At 47.2% G+C, this 17,263-nt stretch overlaps 2 protein-coding genes across 7 annotated transcripts; one reads left to right on the forward strand and one right to left on the reverse strand.

Moving 5' to 3' along the window:
- Window positions 1-675: 675 nt before the first annotated feature.
- WDR53 (WD repeat domain 53) lies at window positions 676-7,373 on the reverse strand. Of its 3 annotated transcripts, none has more exons than XM_080349391.1 (4): window positions 7,267-7,373; window positions 5,354-5,450; window positions 4,143-4,634; window positions 676-1,793 (listed from the first exon to the last, which is right to left on the reverse strand). In XM_080349391.1, exons 3-4 carry the CDS (start codon window positions 4,617-4,619, stop codon window positions 1,206-1,208), a joined length of 1,065 nt encoding a protein of 354 aa, XP_080205517.1. In that variant the 5' UTR covers window positions 4,620-4,634; window positions 5,354-5,450; window positions 7,267-7,373; the 3' UTR covers window positions 676-1,205. The 3 variants fall into 3 exon arrangements, with proteins under 3 accessions (XP_080205517.1, XP_080205515.1, XP_080205516.1); XM_080349389.1 differs by lacking the exon at window positions 7,267-7,373 and adding an exon at window positions 6,949-7,131; XM_080349390.1 differs by lacking the exon at window positions 7,267-7,373 and adding an exon at window positions 6,060-6,095.
- FBXO45 (F-box protein 45) lies at window positions 7,022-16,646 on the forward strand. 4 transcript variants are annotated; one of them, XR_013922493.1, is made up of 4 exons: window positions 7,022-7,434; window positions 8,416-8,772; window positions 11,695-12,586; window positions 16,376-16,646. XR_013922493.1 is itself a non-coding variant. In XM_080349392.1 (3 exons), exons 1-3 carry the CDS (start codon window positions 7,168-7,170, stop codon window positions 11,878-11,880), a joined length of 810 nt encoding a protein of 269 aa, XP_080205518.1. In that variant the 5' UTR covers window positions 7,022-7,167; the 3' UTR covers window positions 11,881-13,988. The 4 variants fall into 4 exon arrangements, 1 of the variants encoding a protein (XP_080205518.1); XR_013922494.1 differs by lacking the exon at window positions 16,376-16,646 and adding an exon at window positions 14,253-14,859 and having other exon boundaries at window positions 11,695-13,591; XR_013922495.1 differs by lacking the exon at window positions 16,376-16,646 and having other exon boundaries at window positions 11,695-12,221; window positions 12,528-12,540.
- Window positions 16,647-17,263: the final 617 nt, after the last annotated feature.

Below are 17,263 nucleotides of genomic sequence, written 5' to 3' on the forward strand. Positions count from 1 at the left end.
GAGGATATTTAAGCTCAGACGGTTGGAATCTCTTCCATAACGGATGGACAGCCAGCACAACTGGCTAATGGTTTTTGGGAGCTGGGTATGCAAAACAAAGACCTGGACATTTTGCTATCAAAAAGATAATGTGTGTTTGTTAACAGCACGCTGGTGAAACAAGACAGCACAGCAGTGAAGTGGATCTTCAGCCAGTACCAGGCATTTGGGTTTGTGAAAGTTTAAGGACAGCCTGAGGAAAAAAAATACAGCTTTTTTTCTTTTAATTATTTGCCCGTTCCATGGGAAATCCAGCATGAGCCAAACACATCAAGAGCTGCAGTGTTCCCACTTACTTACGCTCTCCCCACCCTTCAACTTGCAAATGAAGAAGTGTTTCCAGTGCAAAACAAGTTCTGCTCGTTGTGCTTCTAAAGCTTTGGGAAGACAGTGGAAGTATTTGGGTAAAGAGGAGCCTTTGGGCCTTTGTACTCCCCCGCGGTGGGGTACACAACACCCCTTTTGACAAAATTTTGTGTAAGTCGGGCAATATTAGAGTATAAGCACAAGGGAGCAGTGAGAGAAAAAACATTTATTGACAAGTGTAGTAGTTATTTTCCCCTGGATTAAACAGCTAACTGCATAAAAGCTGAGCTGTTAAACAGATGTTAACATTTTCCCCTGCTCCTTCATTTACTGCAGTGTGAAAGTGACAGTTAAACTAATTTGATTACTCATTAGTTGATACTTCTCTAGTCTTATATGCAGCTGCTGACAGAAGAACGAAAAATATAATTACGCTATGGCCAGTTTACATGAACTGTGCCACAATTTAACAGGGAGAGTAACGGCAAAGCACTGCAATAGTTCAAAATGCAAGGAGGTCAGCATCCTCACTTAGCATCGTGGGTGTCCCCGTTAGCGTGAATTTCTTCCCCCAACCTTAACTACGTCAGCTTAGTCATGAACTAATATTACCCCTAAATATATTGAAACCCGTTTCACTTAAGTTCAAGAAGCAAACTGCCAACCCTGTGAGGAACAGCTGCAGCAAACACCAACAGCTGATGAAAAACAGAGTGTGAGGCCAGTTACGCAGTGAGGACTCGCGTGAGTTCAGAGCAAATCCCTTCCCAAGGATGCAGCAGGTTTTGGGTGGGACTGACCTCATTTCAAACGCTCCGAGAAGTGGTTTTCCCCCAAAATTCCTATAAACATCTCAGTGTCTAAGGTTCTGGCAATGGATACACAGATATAGAACTACTCTGATCAGCGACTAAGACTCTCTTGGAGCCTTTGATCTCCGCGCAGGAGATCCAGTTCACCTTCTCCCCATGCTCAATGCTTAGCTTGGGTAAAACTCCAGCCTGGTCATTTGAAGCCACTTTGTTGAGCTTCCCATCTTTTCTGGCAGCAGCAGGTGCTTGGGCTTTCCTTCTCTGCAGAGATTTTGCTGGACTCTTCTGCTGCTTCCCAACAGCACTGCTGACGTCCCAGAGCAAGACCTTCCCATCATTTCCTCCAGTCAACAACCAGTAGGCTTCTGGCAGAAAGAGGACCTGCGATACGCCCAAGCTGTGACCTTGAAACTCCAGCTCGCGGTCAAACTTCACCCCAGTGACTCTGAATATTCTGACTTTACCGTCTTGAGCTCCGCAGCCAAAGATGTTGCCACATGATGCGACAGAGAGGGAATGTGCCAGCGGTGGGTTAAAGAACTGGCCGGCTGGCTGCGGACCGTCTTCCTCCGTTTCGCACTCCTGCAGGTTTGTGGTGCACAAGGGGCGAGCTTTCTGCAGGTTCCACAGCATAACCTTGAGAAAAAGAGCATGAATTGATAATTTGTCCACTTTACGTAAATCGCACCCTTTACTAAGAGTAAAAAACAAGCCAAAACCCAACTGCGCTTCTTGCTCTAGCAGAACAAAGGCGACACATGAGTGCGAGAGAATCAAGATGTGTTGAGGAGCGGGGGAACTTCACTCAATAACATGGCAAATCTCTCAGCTCTCCCAAGCCTCACACCGCCCCGCTCAGCGGAGTCAGTGACTCAGACCTTCAGACCGCAAAATGGATGAAAAAGCCATTCTAAATCCTTTTGCATTCATCTCAGCAGTAGTAATCATCAATTATTTAAGAGAGACACAGAAACATTAGCACTAAATGGAGATCATTATCATTCTGATTTTTACTTCTGTCTCTGTGACGTACTTATCTTAAAATAATCACTTCCATGAACATGTTTGAAAAATGGAACAGCAAATGACAAATAGTGGTTCAGGCCCTCGTTTTTAAACAGAAATAGATATATTTATTTTTTTTTTAAACAAATGAGTTGGTGCTATCCCTATGTCGAGGCAGGGTGTGCTTTTTCTGACAAGATGGGGGAGATTGTGCTTTTAAACTTGCTTTTCAAACACTGCCCCTCCTCCAAGCCCCTCATGCAGCAAGAACTGTGCCTTCAAATGGAACCTCATATAGCAATTCCAGTACTATAGATTTATACCGTGTCAGTTAAAGATAATTCTATCCGTACTTTTGTAGGATCTGAATTGATGAGGAACATTTTCAAGGCCAACAGATATGAAAGCACAAGTCAGTCTAATGCAGTACCATTATTAATAAAAATAATATTAATTAAAAATGTAATAAAAATATTCCTCCACTAGTCATCCCCAGTAGAAATTACAGGAGTCTTTAAATTCAGGCCACAAAAGAATTGTCACACTGGCTCTGTGTTTCTGGAATCCAAATCACACTAAGACATCTAAAATATGTTGTTCCCTCTCACATCTGTTTTAGTGACTGCTGTTGCTGTTTCATTAAAACTACTTTGCTACTGACGAAGTGGAAAACTTTCCACAAGGACTGTGCAGAGTAAATCAGAGAGGCTGCGTCCTAATGCTTAAGGCAAATTCTTGGATTTTCATCACAGCACTGCAACAGCTTTATGAATTCATCAAGTGCTGACAAGTTTTCTGCACGCTAAGTATTTTCTGTCCTCGTGGCATTTTCCCCTCTTCCATGGAACTTCTGAAGAAACTCCAGCAGCCTAAATTTCAGCTCTTCTCAGCTACAGCTTCACCGAGGGTTTGACATGTGAGCCCAGAACATGTTTTGATGCTTGTAGAGCGTGTTACTTGTGCAAAGACATGTTGCAGCACAGCATTTCAGAGGATTGCAGCACAGCTTCTCTTTGTGAAATGATGTATCTTAAAACCAGCCTCAACGTGGAAAAAGGCTCTTTTTATCATACAAAAACACACTAACAGATTCCTACTGTTTGGGGATAATGACTTTCACCTAAATATCAACTTTGATATGGAAAAACACCACTTATACTAAATATCAGCCTGGATTTGTTCTAGTACGTGTTAGATGCACTTGGTTTTAAGAACACAGAGTGAAACTGTTCAACACTGTCAAAGCAAACTTCACCCTGACACCGCTAGAACCACAGAAGCCTTTGTAGAAGTGATAGTTTTAACCTCTAGCTAGACCAGGAGTGTGGTCAGATCTCAACCACTGGAAAAGAAATTACTGAAAACCATCTGTTCTGGGTGGTCAACCTGGCAACGTACCTCAAGACTCCCATTAGCTCCTCACACGGTTTTTCTCAGAGCGCTTCCATAAGTGGCGTGCAAAGGACAAAATTTCCTCTTGATGAGGACAGAGAAGCATAAAAGGCAAGGTACACTTAATGCTTCCAAGAGGTTAATCAGAAGAAAGGAAAAATCATAAAAATAACTTGTCCTTACAGTGAAACACACCACTTGGAAAGATGTTTATCTACCTGTAGTATTCTTGCTAGGACCCTGTCTGCTTCAAGCATTTTGCGTTTTCCTAACTATCTGTCTGCAGCCGTAAGTGAACACTAGGGACACGTCCTGGTTTTGTGACCAACAAGGAGCTCATCTGGCATGAGTATGTTTTGCACCACATTCTGATTTCCCTCCACCCCGCCCACTTTTAGACCATGAGTATTAAAGAAGATATAAACCGGGAGAGGAACCGCTGAGCAGAAAATGGCACAAACAGCCTCGACACCGTTAGCTTCCCTGCCAAAGCTACTTTAGAAGAGTTAAGAAGCTTTCCGGCGGCTGAGACAGACGGGGAGTTACCGTTTCGCTTCTCTAACAACCATCTACTCGTATGCAAATCACCTGCATGTCCAGGCCACAGGAAACAAGGCTTTGAGGCCTCTGAGGCCGAAAGACAACACAGGAACAGATGTTTGAGTGTCTCAAGGACCGGCTGACTTTCTTTTTCTCCAAGTCTATAACCTTTATGGCCCCCGAGTCATCAGCTGCAGCCAAGAAGCTGTCGGTCTCATTCACGGAGAGGCAGTTGATCTCCTCCTCGTTCACGTGGAAGCGTTCAGTGGGCTCCTTGAGGGACCGGACATCCAGCAAACTGATAGTTTCTCCATGAGCGGTGTACAGCTTGGTGGGACAGCGAGGAGAGAACACCACGGATGTCACATCGTCTGCCTCCGGGAGCTGGAGCTGTCCCGCTGGAGAGCCTGTGCCATCCCACAGAGTGAGCTCGCCTCTCTCTGCGCCCGAGGCCACCAGCCCTTCCGTGTTTACATTCAAGCACAATATAGAGGAGGAATGTCCACCAGTCCATTTGGCTGCCATGGCTCAGAGACACCTCTGAAACAAAAAAAGAAAAACTGAATTGAGCTGGTGTTGGTCTCATTATGGCAAAAAGCTTATCACAGAATCCCAGAATGTGAGGGGTTGGAAGGGACCTTGAAGGCTCATCCAGTGCAATCCCCCCATAGAGCAGGAACACCCAGATGAGGTTACACAGGAAGGTGTCCAGGCGGGTTGGAATGTCTGCACAGAAGGAGACTCCACAACCTCCCTGGGCAGCCTCACCCCCAACAAGTTCCTTCCCGTATTTAAGTGGAACCTCTTGTGTTCCAGTTTGCACCCATTGCCCCTTGTCCTGTCACTGGTTGTCACCCAGAAGAGCCTGGCTCCATCCTCCTGACACTCCCCCTTTCCATATTGATCCCCAGGAATGAGTCCCCCTCAGTCTCCTCTTGTCCAGCTCCAGAGCCCCAGCTCCCTCAGCCTTTCCTCACACGGGAGATGCTCCACTCCCTTCAGCATCTTGGTGGCTGCGCTGGACTCTCTCCAGCAGTTCCCTGTCCTGCTGGAACTGAGGGGCCACAACTGGACACAATATTCCAGAAGCAGTAGAAACAACAAGATCACCCTGCTGACTGTAATACAAACTTCTTGAAACTCTAGTGTCCAATTAAACCAGGCATTTCTGTAGGTCAGGACCCAAATGGAGCTTTGGCGCAGAGAGCATCAACATCAGCCAGAACAGCGTGGAAGGGCAGTGGTGCTGCCACATGTACCTGTGTGGTATTTGGAGTGGATCCGCTGCTCTGACGGGGCTGCCAAGGTAGGAGCTGCTTCCTCAGCGTACGAGGACACGGCACAAAATGGGATGTACTGGAAAGGAGCGAGGGGAAGACGTCAAACTGGTAAAGCCTGTCTGCAGGGAAATCAGTCGCATTGTTGCAGTCTGGGTGAGAGCACACGCATCCGTCTGTCTGTCAGCCAGCTGCCCAGGCGCTGGCTTGTTGAAACAGAGAAATAAACTTAACAGCAGAGTCATTTCTACTGTTAAGTGGCATTCTTTATTTTATCAGCGCTGGGGAACACTGGGGATCATCCTCTGTAAGTGCTCCAAAGACTGGATGTTCTCGCGTTGCTTATATTCACATAATTATTACGTATGCGTTACAATTTTTGAAAATTTTGACATACTATACACCTATACTAAGAAGTAATTGATGACGTTAGTTCTAATTCTTTAGTTTCTTACTTACGATACATCTATTATTAGCTAAATATAAATTAACCACTCTGCTTCTAAACAATGTGTCACTTAATCTTCTGTCTCCCTCTTGTCATGCAGAGGATCTAAAACTTGAGAAATATCCCGTTTTGCAGGTGGTCAGAAAGCATTGACCATGTCGATTGGTTAATGATGGCTATGTCTTTTGTAACTTAATCACAGCATACGTTAATTTGGCAGCATCTCTTCACTGTCCGTACCTAAATCAGCTTGTAAAGCAGCCTCGCAAAACCTGGAGCGAGAAACTTGTGCTGGTGGGAGTGGATAAACCGATGAACGCTGAAAGCAATTGCCTTAACCACAGTTTAAAAGCATATATTTGTGTCAATAAATTTTAAACTGTTGTGCAGGTGGACTTTGTGTTCCCAAAGTGAAGGTAATTTTCTTGTGGCTGGTAAACACTAAAGCATAAACAGATAAACAGTTTAACTTTTTAAATAAGCACTACCAACTTAAACCAGGCTTGCAACACATTTAATTTGGCCTCAAAGCATGTCCATCGAGCTTTACTATGTGACTGCCCACAGCAGCCCAGACTGTTTAGGGGCCCAAATCCCCAAAAAATTAAGTGTGGGGGAAAAAAAGAGCAACAGAAAAACATAAGTTTTGTAGAGACGAGCAGGTTGTGAGGGGAATGGAGCTCATACGGGGCAGGGGCACAGACAACAAACAACGCGGGTTTGTGGGACGGAGCCACGGCTGTCACGGGTTTTATGGCATTACTGGGCTATTAAAGGTTTATTTATATGTATATATATATATATATATATACACTGTGTTATGTTTTGCACATGATTTCCGTTGAGCCGAGCCTAAAGAGCATCTAGAACTCATTCAAACCAGGAAAACGTTAGCCTCGCGGATTCAATAACGACAGAAGGCTCCGGCCGCCTCACCCGCAGCTCTGAGGGAACTTCTCCCCGGCCGCTCCCGCCCCGCTAGGCCTGGCCGCGGGGCAACCAGCCGCCCCCGCCGGCTCCTCAGGGGAGCCCCGCGATGTCCCCCGGCACCGGGCACCGGCGGGAGGGGACGGGAGGGGGACAAGGTGGGGTGAGGCCGCTCCCGCCCCTCCGCGCCGCCTCGCCTCACCTCAGCTCCGCTCGGCTCCGCTCCGCCGGGCGCTCCCGCGCATGCGCGCCGGGCGGGCCGGGTCCCCGCGGCGGTGATGGCGGCGCCGTGAGGGCCCTTGGGCGGGCGGGCAGGGGAGCGCGCTCGGCCCGGGGCCCGCCGCACCGGCCAGGCCAGGGACGGGCTGTGCGGTCCCGGCCCCGCCGCCCGCGGAGCGGCTCGGTGAGCGGGAGGGAGGCGATGGCTGCGGGCCCCGGCAGCGGGGGGGCGGCGGCGGCGGCGGCGGGAGGGCCGGGCTGGCGGTTGCCGGGGCGGGTGCTGGAGCTGGTGTTCTCGTACCTGGAGCTGCGGGAGCTGCGGAGCTGCGCGCTGGTGTGTAAGCTGTGGCACCACGTCCTGCACGGCGACGAGAACAGCGAGGTGTGGCGCAGCCTGGCCGCCCGCTGCCTGGCGGAGGAGGCCCTGCGCACAGACATCCTCTGCAACGTGCCCACGTACAAGGGCAAGGTGAGCCCGGACCCCCGCGCACCCCCTCGGGGACACCCCCCAGGCTCTCGGGGACATCCCCCAGCCCTTCAGGGTCCCCCCCCACCAGCCCGTCGGGGACACCCCCCCCAGTCCCTCAGCGCCCCCCCAGCCCGTCGGGAACAGCCCCCCCCCAATCTCTCAGCAACCCACCCAGCCCCTTCGGGGACACCCCCAGAAATCCTAGGGGACACTCCAATAGCCTCTCAGGGACTCCCCAGCCCCACGGGGACACCCTCCCTAGCCCTTCAGGAACGCCCCCGATCTCTCAGCATACCCCCCAGCCCCGTGGGACACCCCACCAATCTCTCAGCACCCCCCAGCCCCTGGGGGACACCCCTCCTCAATCTCTCAGCAACCCCCCAGCCGCTCGGGGACGCCCCCCAGCCCCTCGGCCCACCTGTTACAAGCCAAGTGGGGGCCATGGAAACCATGACAGGATTTTACCTCCCCCCACCCTCTGTAAGGAACGTTTAAGGAAGGAATGTTGTTTTTTACAAACCTGGTGCCTGACCCCAGCCTGGGGGGGAAGGACTGAGAGACATCAGACTATGAATCTTTAATGTAAAACAAAGTCTGTTCCAACTAATCCCGGAATACGTGCTGGTACCTGTGTTTAAAAAGTCCATCTGGGGGAAGATGAGCCAAAGAGCCAGGAATCCATATTCTAAACAGATCGATAAGGGGAAGGGGGTTGTTAGAATTAGATGAATGAGACAGGTAAACTGAGGCAGGTGTCGGGTAGTTTGTAAACCCTGAAGTACCAACCAATGGGGAACAGGAGAGGGAATTTTGTGGGGGGGGTATATAAGCAGGGGCTTTTTGCCCTATTCTGTATGCCTGCCTTTAGGTAGAAAGTCTTGCAAAATCAATAATAAAATATGCTTTGCTGAGAGATCCTGCCTGGGCCTATTCTATTGGTGAGGCAATGGTTTCCTACACCTCCTTCTCCTCCTCCCCCAGGTCCGTGCCTTCCACCACGCCTTCAGCACCAACGACTGCTCACGGAACGTCTACATCAAGAAGAACGGCTTCACGCTGCACCGCAACCCCATCGCCCAGAGCACGGATGGGGCCCGGACCAAGATCGGGTTCAGCGAGGGCCGCCATGCCTGGGAGGTGTGGTGGGAGGGCCCGCTGGGCACCGTGGCCGTCATCGGCATCGCCACGAAGCGAGCGGCCATGCAGTGCCAGGGCTACGTGGCCCTGCTGGGGAGCGACGACCAGAGTTGGGGCTGGAACCTGGTGGACAATAACTTGCTGCATAACGGGGAGGTGAATGGCAGTTTCCCGCAGTGCAATAATGCGCCCAAATACCAGGTGAGTGGGGCTCGGCGTGGGCTGGGAGCTCTGCTGCATCTGACTTTCTCGTGTATCCTGGTGTCTGCTGAATTGGCCCCTCAGTTCAGGAAGGACAGGGAACTGCTGGAGAGAGTCCAGTGCAGCCACCAAGATGCTGAAGGGAGTGGAGCATCTCCCGTGTGAGGAAAGGCTGAGGGAGCTGGGGCTCTGGAGCTGGACAAGAGGAGACTGAGGGGGGACTCATTCCTGGGGATCAGTATGGAAAGGGGGAGTGTCAGGAGGATGGAGCCAGGCTCTTCTGGGTGACAACCACTGACAGGACAAGGGGCAATGGGTGCAAACTGGAACACAGGAGGTTCCACTTAAATATGAGAAGCAACTTGTTGGGGGTGAGGCTGCCCAGGGAGGTTGTGGAGTCTCCTTCTGTGCAGACATTCCAACCCGCCTGGACACCTTCCTGTGTAACCTCATCTGGGTGTTCCTGCTCCATGGGGGGATTGCACTGGATGAGCTTTCCAGGGCCCTTCTATTCCCCGGCATTCTGGGATTCTGTGAATGCCCCCTCCAGTGGGTCTCATTACCTTCCCTGCAGAAGGCAAGTGATTCCACCTTGTATAGATTTGCATCCATGTTCTAAATAAGTCTGTTTGAAAGAAAATATCCGTACTAGCTGGGTACTTAGCAAAAACTTACATTTTAAAAAGAACATTGACACTTTGATCTTTCTTATGCCTATAGAGGAATCGAAGCAGTTTCAACCGGTCTTTTTGAATATCCTTGATCCTAGTGAGACTGTCGTGGTTTATGTCTTGTGCTGAGAGAGATAAACCAGTTGATAAAATAACAAATTAGTTCAAAGAACTCAACTGTTTTCACTTTCTGACTTGGTATTTGCTTTTGGGTAGACACAATTTGCAATTCCAAGAGATTTAGCAGGCCGTCAGTACCCAAGAGAATCATAATTGCTTGGTTTAAAAGGCTCTCTTCCTGCTGCAACTACGGCTCCAGAGCACTAGATCAGGTCCTGGAGATTAGGAACCTAGGGAAAAAAAAACAAAAGTAACACAAGTAACATTAAATTATCTGCCCTAGAAAAAATAATGCAAGAGATTTATCCTTTTCATGCTTTACTTTCTTCACTTCTTAGTTTCTACAGACGCCTTTCCCCCTCATTCACCTCAGGCTACACCTGTGTGTGGCGTTCACCGTCGTTTCTGACCCTCAGTTGTTTCCCCGCTTTTACTTCAAATACTGCGTGCAGAGGGTGTAACACGGGTGTCTGTTTAGACACCATGTTGTCTTTTGAAATAGAAGCTGAAAAAGCTGTTGTAGCCTTCTGAAGTAAGGACTTTCCCCACAGCAAGGTGAGCATCTGTGGGGTTTGACCCCTTTGCTGTATGGCGGTGCGAGCTGAGGTTAGTGCTTAGCTAAGAGTCTTCTTGCAAAAACCTGCAGCGGTGCTGAGTGCTGCTTGTTTGCTCGCTGGCTGCGTTCCCATCGCTGACGTCCCTTGGCTGGGATGCCAGGATGTGATGTTCAGATAATTTCAGCTTATTAAAGAGCAAGTGCCATCCCACCCTTTTTTTTCCTATAGAAATGTTTTATCTTTGTTCTTCTGGTTGCTCGCACAACTACATTTTGACTGCTGGATTTCCTTGCATTACAACTTAAGCGTTATAATGTCCATCTCATAACGCTGTGGCTTTGTACAAGCATTGGCTTATGTTTCAGTGTTGGGTGAAGATCTGTGTAGTAACTTGTATCTGATATTCCTAAATTTCATGTAAAAGTTCACCGCCAAGCATTTAATTCTATCTGAAGACTATACCTATTGTTTTTGCAAATAATACCTAAAATTACCATAGTTAAAAGAGATTCAGGTCTCTTTCCATTTGCATCTTCCCTAATGTGCAAATTGGGCTGGCGCTTTCTAGACTCAACCCTTTGTGGTCATTTTCTGCTGTCCCTGTCCAGGCCTTTCTGCAGCAACAAGGTGAGGAAAGGTTTTGAAGCCTGGAGTCGCCAGGTCGTGTGTGTGAATGCAATCACTGCTTTCTCTGTAAAAACTGGCGAGAGCTCAAATGAGTGATACATTTTGTATTTATCAAGACGTGTACAGCGACCTGCTCATAGAAAACAAAATTTAAAGGAAACTTGTGTTAGTGAGAAGAAAAACGAGTTGGCTGGAAGAAATCCCCAGTGTGGGGCTGGCTGTGGAGTTTGTGGGTATCCTGCTGTGCTTGCTGCTGGTGTCTGGGGCTTGTATTTATGTTTAAGACATCGTGTACTAGATGAGCGCAGGGAGCACAGTGCGTGCTCGGATCCGAGTCGCTTGCTGTGTTTAGCGTTGGTTTCGCTTGTGTATGTATGCATATGTATGATGATTTTTCAGGCTTATTTTGCATTGGAATTTCCTTCTGTCTCAGTGGGGGAATCCCTCCGTGAGCGACAGCACCTGCGTAATCAGTAGCCTGTTCCGGTTTAGTTTATATGTGGCCCTTACCTTTCTAAAACAAGTCAATTATCTTTAAAATTGCTCTTCTCAGAGCAATTACTGCTCAGCAACAGCAACATCTAAATACAGAGTGTGGGTAACTTGCAGGCCATTACAAAGTTAAAACTCCGCAGTATTGGATGTAATCTGCTCGCTCTCGATGTTCTTGCACCGCGAGGTTCGAATGAGAAGAGTTCCGTTCGTTATCATGTCGGTGGTTAGATACACTGGAAACGGGCAGCAGAGGTACTCGGGATCCTGGTGCATTTGGGTGAAATTGAGAAATTCCTGGCATAGAAGTACCAAGAAATGGGAAAGCCTTGCTTTAAAATCACCTGCGGCATTATACACGGGCTATGCTTTATTTTTGCATCTCCGTTTGAACGCGCTGACTATTTCTATGTATTTTTTTATTATTATTTCCCTCCTGCTGTCTCTGTTTCCAGATAGGCGAAAGGATTCGAGTTATCCTGGACATGGAAGACAAAACGTTAGCGTTTGAGCGGGGCTATGAGTTCTTGGGAGTTGCCTTCAGAGGACTGCCAAAAGTTTGCCTGTACCCGGCAGTGTCTGCTGTGTACGGCAACACAGAAGTGACTTTGGTCTACCTGGGGAAACCTCTGGATGGATGACATGCATTGTTTCCTTGGGACATCGAGATGGGGATGATCGGGAGGAGAAATCTGCATGTTGGGTAGAGGGAAAAACGCGGACTCGAGGAAAAACAACAAAATGTGGGTGCGTCTACAAGAACCATCAAGGGAATCGCGTGGAGTTTGGGAGCGGAGGACCAGCCGTTCTTCAGGAATCGCGTTACGTTTCCTCTTCCTACCAAGCCAGGAAAATCCTCAGGGTCGCCGTTGGTTGAGTGGGAAGCTGACGCGTGCACGTGGCACCAGATGTCATCGCTGACCTCAAATATTTAAGAAAGGATTTGATACAAGACTGCTTGAGGAAAATTAACCTGCGATTTGTAAGTGGCGTGTTTTGTGAAAGACTCCCGTTTTAAAACTGCTTGTTCCTTCCCTTCCCTTCCCTTCTTCGGGCCTGCGTGAGTGCTGGAGGAGAGCGAGTCCGGTTGGATTTTATTATAATAATTATCTTTTTAACATCCTGAGAAGCATGGTCTGTCTGGACTGCCCTTCTCTAGTCTAACGATACGAAACGCGTGCAGCTATTTTTCAGTATATTTCAAGGGTTGTATATATAGAACATGTTGAGCAGAACACTTAAGAGAAAGGGTTTGCTTTATTCTAACTGGGTCATAATTTCTTAAAAGGAAAAAACCCCACTACACGGCATCCGACAATATACCTCGGAGAGATATATGATGTTCCTGTAAGTGTAATTCTGTTGTGTTGTAAAGCATTTTGGGAGGCTCTTGTGGAGTACGGTGCTACATTGGGTCCTTTTCTGTGAAAGTTTCCATGGCTTTAGCAACAGTTTTGTTCTCTGCAGCAAAATGTTTTCCCTTTTGCCACAGTTTGCTGACCCCTTTAGGAAAGGAAGGCACAGCACAGCGAGCTTGTCTTCCTTTTGTCATAAAAAATACCAAGTCTTAAAAGCATTCTTATGCTTTCTAATCACTGTTGCGAAATGTTTCATAATAATGAGGAAGGAGCATTCAGTTTCTTAATCAGGACCTTGATTTTGGCTTAAATGGCTTTGTAAGGCTTTAAGACTTGACTGAACCTTTCTGTAATTAAACAAAATCCCCCAGTACCCAAGTGTTCACCTGCACCTGTTCAGTCAGGGCGAGTAAAACTCTCCTCAACCCTTTGACAGGGATTCTGGGGTTTTTAACTTGCACCGATGTTCTATAAACCCCGTACAAACCCCTCCGGGGCAGCTGTGAGGATGAGGAGGAACTTTTTGGTGAAACAGCTTTCATCAGAGGTTAGAAAGTCTGTAGGGAAAGTCTGTTCCTTTTATTAATAACAGCGCATTAAACTCTGTGAGCCCTGCAGCTCTTTCTTGCCGGTTGGTGCTTCCCAGAGCTGTCCCGGCTGTTTCAGGGTTGTGTTTGCTCTTCAGACAGGGAGAAAGCAATGTTTATACAAACTCTTTTTTGCTTTATTTGCGCTAGAGAATGTGAATCGCTTAATATTGGGCACTGAGCAGGGAAGAGAGGAATTCCTCCTCGGCTCTCGCTCCTTTCTCCTCCCTTTACTCAAGGGGTCTCCTAGTCCTTTTACCTCTTAGATAACCACGTTCTGCGCCGGAACGGAACACGTACATCATTACTGTTTAAAAGGATTTGGAAGTATTTATTTGTTCTGCGTGTTGTTGATCGCAATATCGAGGTGCGTTCCTCTCGGCTGCGCTAAAGGAACAAAACACACGGTGAGAAATGAAGATGTTTCAAGTGGTGCTGAGAACAACCGAATAAATGAAGTGGGGTGGGCATACAAGTACCTTGTGGGAAAAATCTGTTAGAGGCTTTGATTTTACTGGGCTGTAAAGGATGTATCTGCATAGCAGAACCCTGGGGTGTGAAGTGGGGAAAAAATGAAACAAAACCCTGTCCAATTCCAGAAAATTGTCCCCGAGATGAATGTATCCTCAGCGCAGTCCTGAAAGACACGACCTCTGCGCTTGTTCGTGAATCCAATTAGATGCGAGTAAACCCTGAGAACTTCTGAGGAGTTTTATTCACAGATTAAAGTTGATTTCCATCCTTCAGACTGCGTCTTACCCTATAAATAACATCCCTCAAAAATGAGAAATGCTGGAAGTTGAACATTCCTTAAGGGTGGGTTTGGGGGGGACTCACTTCTGTAAGATTGTAACTTATTCCTGGAGACCAATGCTGGCTGTACAAAGTATTAAAATAAACTCTGCTGTAATTCAGGAGGAGGTATCAGTGTGGATTATCACGTTATCCACTGTGCGGGGATGGGGAAAATGGAGTCGCCGTTTGGTGCACTGAGACGTTTCGGGACTGTGATTTTCTGCGTGATTGCTTAAAAAGAGATCTTTCAATATTTCTCTCTCAATACTTTAGGAAGAAATAGGTGATTTTAGGAAGACGTAGGAGACTGCATCATGGTTGTGAACTCGGACGCACTTTCCAAACTCTCTGCATCAAAAATTCACCTTGAAGCGATGAACTTCAGGCCAACTGACAACTCGGACCTCCTGCAGGAGCAAAGAGGTTCTATGTCTCCTCGCCACAAATGTCCAATCACTTTTTCTAGCCCACATTGCCCAAACAGCTATTTGAATTATTCTCCCCACCTCGACTAGTGATTTAATTGTTTTGGCCAGTTGGAACATCAACTGTTTGGAGCTCCTGTAACAGAAATCAGTCCGATCCCCCAGTCTTGCCTTCAGAATCCTGCAGGATATCCATTATTTTTCGCTGAAGGAGCATTTTGTCTATTGCTTGAATAAAACTCAGAACTCTGTGTGGTTTGAAGCGCCATGCAACCCGTTGAGAGCTGATCTGGCTGCAGATGGAAACGGCACGAGAAGCTCACCTGAGTAGAGGGATATTTGCTTGAAATTGGGGATTCTTTCCCCATTTAAAACGCAGTGGTGAGCGTACGTTTTTGGGAGTCTGCCTGTGCCTCCCACTCGCAAATGCCATTTGGTTTTGTGGCTGCATTTCAGGTGCCAAAACCAGCCGGGAGCAGATGGCCCTGATCTTGCGGCTGGAACCTTCCCTGCCTTGGCTTTTTCTGACAATCTACATTTATTCTAAATTTCTTTAACACGCAGGATGTATTTTCCAGATGGCCGCCTCTATTTTTTCCCTCTTCCATTTTCACGGGGATGACGATGAATGAAAGTAACGCACAGCCTGATATTAATTTGATGACACAAAACTGAGTTTCTCTGAGTATTTGAGATGTAACCAGCCCCGAGTGATTCCCGAACCTGTGTGTTTCAATACTGATTTTTCAGTTCTAGCTACATCTTTACATGTTATAAACAGCTCTGGACACAGCTATAAGTGCTATGCGTGCTGCTATAAGTGCTGCTCTTACTATTGCATAATACAGATAATTTGGTGGAATCTTTAGCCAGAGAATTGTATCATTGACACCTGCTCTAGGATAAGTTCTCCATTTAAAAAACAGGTTTTTGAATAGTTAGGAGTGCAACATGTTGGATTTCTATAAGTGATAATGGTCCGCCTTGCACTGAGATATAATCTGGTTGAAAGGAAAACTGATTAAGTGGTAAATGAACACAGGAAGCTCTTCTTGCTGTGATGCTCAACCTGTTAATTTGTATGTTAAGCGGATTTTTCATACAGCTGAATGAATTCTCACACCTCCCCACAAGAGGGCAAAGTTAATAGAGACATGGGAGCCCGGACATGGAATTTCTCAATAAATGTTTAATGTGGAATGTTCTCCGTTAGCCTCTTAAAAAAATCAAACCAAACCAACAAACCTCAACAAAACATTGTAGGGACACGGACAATGGACATGGAGTTCTTAAAAATATACTTCTTGCTTTGAATCCTTGATCTAGAAATAAGGCTGAGCAAATCTTTGCAGAAAATCTTTTGCGGTGACCGTGAACTGAGCTGAGATGCTGAAATCGCCTTAAAAGACCGGAAGGGATTTGAGAGGCTCGAACCAAACGTCACCGTTGTCCCCATAGTCGATCACTCATCAATCTGCTTTTTCCCAGACTTGCTTTTCATCTTCTTGGGCATTTGGTGATCAGGAAATAAAACCCATTGTATATGGCAAGTGTTGTTTATTCTTTGGCAATTTTAGCTGGGTGTTGGTTTTCCTTGCGCTTGCAGACATGTTGTGAGCTACCTGGAGTTGCTTCATGTTTAATTTATTTTGTCTTTTTAATCCATGTTTTTCTAGCTATGTCAAGAGCTTTTGATTTACCTGCGTGCAACATTTGCACAGTAAATGTAGGGAGGTATAACCTGCCTGTTCTTCTCTTCTGCGTAGTGTCAGATCTTCTTGTGAGCTCTCAGGTTCTACAACCAAAACTTTTGGGGATTTTCTCCAGCTGCAGCAGGAGCCTTGTAAATGAGCGACCACCCCGGCACACGTCACCTTTATTTATCTCCAGCGTTCTGCCGCTCAGGATGTTTTACTGTATGTTTTGCAAAGCGATTTTTGCTTAAATCCTTTCTTGAACTTGCAATTTCAGGTCGTGAGCCTGCTCCCGTTTGCACAGCGCGGCCTCAGCATCTTCAGATGCTCCAAAGCCAGATGTGAAAGCAGCTGGTTCACCCCCCTGTTTGTGCTCCAGCTGCAAAATACCGTTGTTTGCAAAGATTCGGGCTGGGTTACGTCCCTGCGGTAAGACACACCAGCCCCATTCGGCCCTGATGTCTTTGTTTAACGCAGCTAAAAATCAGGGCCGGACAAAACCTGATGGATAACGGGAAGCACAGACCTGTTTTCAACCTAAATAAGTGAGCGTGTGCTGCGTGTCTGACCTCTCCCTGGGCTCTCCATAGATACCAATGTGTTAAATCTGTGAGCAAGTGCGTTATGGGCTGTTCTCTATCTGCAAAACCTCCTGGTACCCGATGACAGGTAACGAACCACCAGTTGCAGCTTCAGCTGCATGAAAGACTTTGGTGGTAGGAGACTGGAAGCCTTCAAGTGAGTTATTATAATAAATCAAGGTTATGAAGTTCTTTTTTATCCTTAGCACGCTCTGCTTAGGAGAATTAAGCCGTATCCAGTCACTTTTAAATAGTAATTTAACAGAGCACGCTCTGCCAGCTTCAGTGTGCGACTGAATAATTATAAAGTGCTGGACAAACCCACCAGTAAGGAAATGGATGTTGGCCAAAGTGCTTTTTGTGCGGCACCGTGAGTACTGCAGTGGTTAAAGCTCTTCAGCCTCTGCCTCTTCCAAATCACCTTCCTGGGCTTTTTTTTAATGGTTTGTTGGGGTTTTTTTGGTGCTGGGATGATTCAGGATGCTTTTGTCACACCAGATCACATCTGCACACCTGATCCCTTCTGCAAGGTCTTGCACAAAAGCGGAGCTCAACGGTAGGATCTCACACTTCGTAAACTACCA

The sequence above is a fragment of the Nesoenas mayeri genome (assembly GCF_963082525.1).
Source record: "Nesoenas mayeri genome assembly, chromosome: 9".
Classification (NCBI taxonomy): domain Eukaryota; kingdom Metazoa; phylum Chordata; class Aves; order Columbiformes; family Columbidae; genus Nesoenas; species Nesoenas mayeri.